This window comes from Salmo trutta, chromosome 39 (assembly GCF_901001165.1).
Source record: "Salmo trutta chromosome 39, fSalTru1.1, whole genome shotgun sequence".
In the NCBI taxonomy this organism is placed as follows: domain Eukaryota; kingdom Metazoa; phylum Chordata; class Actinopteri; order Salmoniformes; family Salmonidae; genus Salmo; species Salmo trutta.
Window position 1 is genome coordinate 16,421,491 of NC_042995.1, and position 7,738 is coordinate 16,429,228.

At 39.9% G+C, this 7,738-nt stretch overlaps 1 protein-coding gene across 1 annotated transcript; it reads left to right on the forward strand.

The window, feature by feature from the left end:
* Positions 1-432: 432 nt before the first annotated feature.
* Positions 433-4,735, forward strand: LOC115179666 (homeobox protein engrailed-1-B). Its single transcript, XM_029741327.1, has 2 exons — positions 433-1,218; positions 3,946-4,735. Exons 1-2 carry the CDS (start codon positions 717-719, stop codon positions 4,263-4,265), a joined length of 822 nt encoding a protein of 273 aa, XP_029597187.1. The 5' UTR covers positions 433-716; the 3' UTR covers positions 4,266-4,735.
* Positions 4,736-7,738: the final 3,003 nt, after the last annotated feature.

Consider the following 7,738-nt stretch of genomic DNA (forward strand, 5'->3'; position numbering starts at 1 on the left):
GCTACGGTTCCTTCCAAATGTGGAGGAAGAGGACTTAAGAAAAGCATACACATATCACCTTTCGGTGGTAGGAGAGTGGATGGCAATCAAATCGATAGACAAATTAACGGGAACCATTGGTAGCCTAAATGTATAGGAAGCCTGTAATATTTCTGTACCAGCCCAATGTCCCTAACAGGTTTTCCTCTATCGGTGATGAACACAGTCATTTGGTATGGAAGAAGAGCGCACCGCTAAGACCCCTTGTTTTGTGCCTAAAAGCCATCTATTATTTATTTGCTGAGATTCGTAAAATTCGATTGGACGTCGTCACTTCTGACAGCGCGGATCTGCACAAGTGATTGGTCTATTGCACGTGTGTTGGCACTCACGTGCTTCCGGTTGGTGTGAAAAAAAAGTGTGCGAGAGGGATAACGGGTTTTAGGAGAGTTTAGGAAGATCGCGCTGACATACATTAGAGAATGCTAGGGACGACGCTGCTGCGCGCGATGTGTAGTCAGTCGTGGTAGCGCAGGGCTATTGTGACACTTGGATCGCTTTAGTAGGCAACATGTCGAGAGTGTAGAACATTGTCACATTTATCAAAAGTATTTTATATAGGCTTCCTTCATAATATAGTCAGTCTTTTTTTTGTTTGCTATTATTCGGATACGGCATTGAGCAACAAGTGGAGTTTGGCGTGGAGAGTTTGCGCTCCAGCCAAAATTGTTCCAGTTATGGAAGAGCGAATTGATCAAAACAGCCGTGATTCGACTGAGGGAGAGAGCGTGTCCCTCTCCCCGAATCTACCATCTCCTCCAATTTTGCCCCACCAGGCAGCACAGCAAGTACATAGAACCACAAACTTTTTTATTGACAATATTCTGCGACCAGACTTCGGCTGCAAGAAGGAGCTTGGGAGTCGGGAGCGGGCGCAGACCTCCGGCAGAGAAAACGTGAACCCGCTGGTAATCAGGCCATCTCACGCGAGCAGCCTTTGCCAGGATTCCAACTGCAGTAGTGACAGTACTTCTTCCTCGTCGTCCTCGCCGTCTTCGAAACAGAACTCGACAAAACAAGGTGAAGGGAATGGGACTACCACAACGAGATATGGAGACACCGCGTCAATAGTGGTTGTGAATGCCAGTAATGGAGGATCTCCACCCGCTAAAGAATCTACGCCGATGTTATGGCCTGCGTGGGTTTACTGCACGAGATATTCGGATCGACCATCATCTGGTATGGCGCTAGTTTCCGAATAATTTTACCCCCGCACATCTGAAATGTGAAAGTCCGTTATTTTGCTTATGTTAGGAGTAGGCCTAGCCTATAGGTCAATGTGAAAATCGTAAACATCTCTCTCTCTCTCTCTCTCTCTCTCTCTCTCTGTGTGTGTCTCTGTCTCTCTCTCTCTCTCTCCCCTCTCTCTCGCTCTCTTTCTCTCGCTTTCTCTCTCGCTTCGCTCCCTTGTACAATTAATTCAATTCGTGAGCGTTACGCACGATAGGCTAACATAAGTAAAATACCATGCAAAAGCTAATAATAACAAAAGCCAAAACAACAAATGATGATAGGCCTGGATTATCATGGTAGGCTAGACTAGACATATGCCTATAGTACTTTCCATAATCTAACAATAACACACACAAACACACACACAATTGCCACTTTGTTTTGGTGAGAGCATTTCAAGCAAAACGGTTAATAAGACCTGGCAGAGCATGTTAGGAAGAGCAACTGGTCTGCAATTTGATTCTCCTCCCTCATTTTTTATTCTTCTCCTCAAAACAAAGCAATGCCGAAAACTGGTCCTCCGTGTTATCACATTGTTTATGTAAAACTCGTTGAAAAGTTTTGCATGGACAAGACAAACTTGAAAGGAGTGGTCACCGAAAAGTCCACTTTACCTGTGGTCGTTTTGTTTTACTATCTTGTTTTACTTCACACCATATGCCTGCCTATTCTGACTGTTAACTATTAGGCCGTCTCCAAATCGCCAAAATTGCAAAATATGCACCAAATAAAAAGAAGGATAGAGTAATCAAATAGTTTAGTCTATATTATCTACATAATTCAACCGTTATGTCCTTCGGTTAGACTACAATAGCTGACTTTCTTTCCACCTGACGAACATATTGACGGGCCTATGGTGTAAATCAGGGGTTTGTATAGACTACCTTGTCAATATGTTTGGGGGTTTATTATCCACAATCTTTCTGAACTTGACATGGGATTCAGAATTCAGAAAACGTATATCGATTGACTAAAGTGATTTATTGACTGATTAAGCTGTACAATTTAGGCCTAGGCTATATGACTCGGAAGAAAAAAAACACTTAGGCTCCTATTAGTTTCGATATCTTTCTGGAATTATATCTGGTAAAACAATGTAGGCTTACGAAAATGGATTTAACCGTCAGACTGTATAATTGTTTTAGCTAATCAAATAGCCTATGTTATATTTTCGGCTGGTAGGCCCTGGCCTGTGTATGTTCTTGCTATTGTAGGCCTAATACTGTTATTGTATTCAGAAAGTAGCCTATATCTGCAGGTAAACGTGACCCCTGTCGTTTCATGTTAAGCTATTTTGACCCATGTTGTTCCAAATTACGAAATAAAGATGGCGTAGGGCTACAGTCCATAACGCGGATGAAAATGTCCAATAAAAATATCCCGCCAATTAAAAAGTATAAGTCTATATAGCCTAGGTTTATGCACAATATATTGTGTTTATGAAAGCATATAGTTGAGTTTCACACAATACAGTATCGAACTGATTTAAACCGTATGCTACAATGTACTGACTGAATTGGGATCCGCAGCTTGTTTTTGCAATATACGACCTAGTTGTGTTTTTTAGCCTATAGAGAGAGTTTTTTTCTCTGAAATGACAGCCTACATTTTGTTGTGTCGTCTGCGTTTTTGGAGAAGTCAGTCGAATGGGTGACTAGTAGGCCTATATTAGCTATGCGCTAGGTCTATATAGCTGTTAGGTAACACGTTTGCAGAAAGTGCGCCATAAAAAGATAAACGATTAGGCTATATACATGTATCTTCTTCATCGCAATATTAGCACCGTGTATATGCTGCAATATGAACCTCTCAGATGTAATTATGTGCACGCTACATGGCTGTGGATAGAATAGCCAAGTATCTCAATACCAACTTGCAAAACAGTAGCCTTTACGTTCCAGTGCGATGACGTTTTAGATAGACCTATTGCAATGTAGGTCTAACCATATCCCAGTGAAATAGTAAATAACCAAATATGTTTGCCTTAGTTTGTTTACTCTTACAGTTTATGGCACCGAGTTTCTATTACACACACTGATGGAATGAGCTGTTAACTGATGGAGGAATAGTGGCTGAGCTGAGGCATAGGTCTACTTGTGCTAAAGAGGACTAACACCATACTGTGTGTTCTCGTGCTTGCACAGGTCTGCAGGGTAGGCCTACAGAAAAAAAGGCATGCAAATCAACAATAGTCTGTTAGTAAGTATAGGCATGTAGTTTGATATTATATTGTTATTATTGATATTACCCAATCTGTCTTAGGAAACTATGAAATCCGTAGACCACATATTGCCTAGGCCTAAACATATGCGTAAAATAGACACGCGATCGAGGATAACGGTCTTTCACGCCGCTAGGCCTACATTTTATTGTTTTGACGTTGATTATATGTTTTTGGTTCTGTATTATGTAATTGGAAGATATGTGTTACTGCATTTCTTAAATTATGAATATTCAAATGAATAAATGATGTAAATACAACTGTTCATCGTTTAGCCTTGCACCTTGCGCCTGGGGTAAAATGGTCGCAATGACTGCAAACACACATTTAGCCATGAACAATATTTATTACATTGAAATGCTCCATTGTTTTAGTAATGTGTAAATGAATGTTTGTTGGGTCTAGGACTAACTGATATTTACGTGTTCGTTTCACTGTTGTTTCTACATCAGGCCCAAGGACACGGAAATTGAAAAAGAAGAAAAATGAGAAAGAAGACAAGCGACCCAGAACCGCGTTTACGGCTGAACAGCTGCAGAGACTTAAGTCCGAGTTTCAGGCAAATCGCTACATAACAGAACAACGGAGACAGTCACTGGCCACAGAACTGAATCTCAATGAATCCCAAATCAAAATTTGGTTTCAGAATAAGAGGGCAAAAATCAAAAAGGGGAATGGCTACAAGAACGGCCTGGCTCTCCAACTCATGGCCCAAGGACTGTACAACCATTCCACAACCACGGTCCAAGAGGAGAAGGATGATAGCGAGTAATTTCCCCCCTCGTGCAGGGCAAAATAGACGCTGAACTGAAGCAGAGTGCTTGAACTCTTTTGTGAACTGAAAACGGAAGAGGTAAATACGATTTGACTGGGACAGATTCTATTTAAAACCGATTTCTGTTTATGATACAGTATATGGACATAATTATATAAAATACGAACATTATTAAAGTTTATATATAGCCAAAACAATATGACGTTGTATATATTTAATTTCAGGTAAGGTTATGTCTGTATCAATCCCTACTTGCTGGAGATTTAAACGTGTCTTTTTCTTATGATGTTGTTGGCCATTGTTTTAGTATAAGTGTCTGACTCATAGATTTTTGTGTGATTTCTGTCGCCTCTCTCCCCAATCTCTCACAATTCTACAGACTGCGTTTCTGAACCGACGCGCCAAGCCAAAGATTTTAATATGTTCAGAGAATATGTAGTCTGAAATAAATAAAAAATGTAGAATGTTCTACAGCTTCATTCGTCATTGAAATTCTATACATAAAAGCGTAGTTTGTGAATCGTTTAAAACGAAGGCACAGGACTAACACTATGTCGTTTAAATAAAGTACTAACAGACAATGACCTAATATGGGGTATTTTGTTGAGCTTTCGGGAAAAATACACAACTTCAGTGACATTATTATTTCCTGTAATGCAAAACAAACCTACCTTTTTTTAATGCTGTTCTGATATCTAAGACATTCTTCGTCAACGAACCAGTGACAGATTACGTCTACTTTTTTAGTGAGTAAATTCAGATAATGTTGACATGCATATATTTCCCACGAGCTATGCCATTTGCTATACAAACACTGCTTGTTAATAGGACAGAAGGTCCAGGCGTGCCTCTATGTGTAGCCTAGCCTACCTGAGAGCCTACACACTCACGGAAACCATGTAACCCATAGGCAGGCCTATATTCGTCAAGGTCACCGTGTACTCATGGAAGTCCTTTTTTATTATTCGTTTATTGGGGGGACACAGTAGTAGTAGTAGTATTACCCTTAGTAGGCCTATTACTGTTGTTCTTTCTTCAATAATATTGTATTACTATGAGTACAAGCATTACCTCAGGAATTATCATTGGGATATACTGTATGTCTACATTTAGCCGAATGGTATAAGACATGGTGATGAAGTTTCTAAATGGCAGTGGTGGAAAAAGTACCCAATTGTAATACTTAAAAAAAAGATGCCTTTATACAAAAGGCCTTTATACAAAAGTAAATGTAATTGCTAAAATATACTTAAGTAAAAGTATAAATCGTTTCAAATTCCTTATATTAAGCAAACCAGACGGCACAATTTTCATTTTTTTCTTTAATTTACGGATAGCCAGGGTCACACTCCAACACATTTACAAACGAAACATTTGTGTTTAGTGAGTCCTCCAGATCAGAGGCAGTAAGGATGACCAGGGATGCTCTCTTGATAAGTGAGTGAATTTGACCGTTTTCCTGTCCTGCTAAGCATTGAAAATGTACTTTTGGGTGTCAAAGAAAATGTATGGAGTAAACACTACGTTATTTTCTTTCGGAATGTAGTGAAGTAAAAGTCAAAGTAGTCCAAAATATAAATAGTAAAGTAAAGCACAGAGATACAAAAAAACAACTACTTGAGTAGTACTTTAAAGTCACTGGTATATGGTGGATGGTGTCTTCTCCAAGAAACTGCGTGTCTCAATTCAGATCGTCATCATCTCTGTGCAGGCTATGTTGTGCTTTAAATAGAACTTTCAGTCTCCTTTATGAAATATATAAGGATAATAAAGTCGACACGCTTAGGGTTGTTTAACTTAAGGGCTTGACTACATGACTACAACGGTATTAAAAGCTTTTAGAGATAAACATACATGTAACAGCAGATTAAGTTCCACTGAAGTGAATAGTGAACACGTTGGAAGAATTCACCATTTGAGTTAAAATGCTTTAGAAAAAAAATTAAAGCTATACGCAACGGATGAACACACACACACACACACACACACACACACACACACACACACACACACACACACACACACACACACACACACACACACACACACACACACACACACTGTATCGTGTGATTGCATTGTATAGGATACTGTCTCATAACTTGGCCTTGTGGTAAAGACATTTTATTATGGCAACCATCAAGATGACGTTCCAGCCAAAACAACATCAATTCTGCTCTTGTTAAGTCAGCGCCCCCTCCCTTATTCTCTCTCTCTCTCTCTCTCTCTCTCTCTCTCTCTCTCTCTCTCTCTCACTCTCTCTCTCTCTCTCTCTCTCTCTCTCTCTCTCTCTCTCAGACACACACACACACACTGTATTGTGTGATTGTATAGGATACTGTCTCATAACTTGGCCTTATGATAAAGAGATTTGATGTATATTTACTTATTTCCTGTTACTGGGGTACTTTCTCGAACAACAGTTAGGTTGTCCTTGTGTCTATCTCCCTGCCACCGTCACCGGACATCTTAACACATGGTAGCTATTTTTCCAGAATGGATATCGTTTCACTTATTAAACTATTCTCGGCATTTACAAGATTCGATGAAACACCCAGGCGGTATGGAGGACCGTCAAAATAGGCAGAAGATCTAAGAACGGGACATTTTATTGGTCAGAGGAAAAGCAGATCTTTAAAGAGCATATTTATGGAATAAAAAAAGAAAAATCAGATTCCAACTGTATAGTTGGCGCCTTTTCCGTGCACTATCAGTTTCAAAGGTCAAATTCATTAGTGTTTCTTCGTAAAGAGACGTATTTCCGTTCAATCTAGTTGCTATATAGGCTACTCTTGCCCTACCCTAGCCTGCGTGATTCTTTCGGACTAGGTTCCCATTCGGCCTGTAACCTCCGTTTATGTTTGATAAGCCTCCCCGTGCACCCTGCGACGTGACACGCGTTGTTTTCAATGCCAGTCTATTTCTCATTGGGACAGCCTATAGCTTAAATGTCCCGACGAGGCAGCAGCGGCCTTTGTGTCTGCGTCTCAAAGCCCATGGGCAAGCCATAGGTCAGACCGGGCAGTCAAAACAAGTCCTTTCTATTTATAGCACAACCTATAGGCTACAACAGGTCTACCAGACGTCAATTTCAATTCGAAGACAGCGACACTTTTTCTTTGTTAACTTTCTATGTTAAAATGTTGACATTTTAACTCGGTGTAATGATTCTCAAATAGGTTACTGCGTTTATCAGACATACGCCTATAACAAAAATATTTTGTTAACTTTCCCAGGTCGGCACTAAAGGACACACTTTCACAAAAGTAGATAGTAGATATTTAGCAAAAATGTAACAGAACAAGGTAAGAAAAAGTTTTATTAAAAAGAGTGTGCATTCCAATCCAAGACCGGAGTATGATATAGGGGGTTCCCATTGAGACCAAGGTCTCTTTTTCGAGGGAACCCAAGACCAAACAATTACAACACTCATGGCAGGAGCATAGGAAACACAAAGGTAAATATAAAAA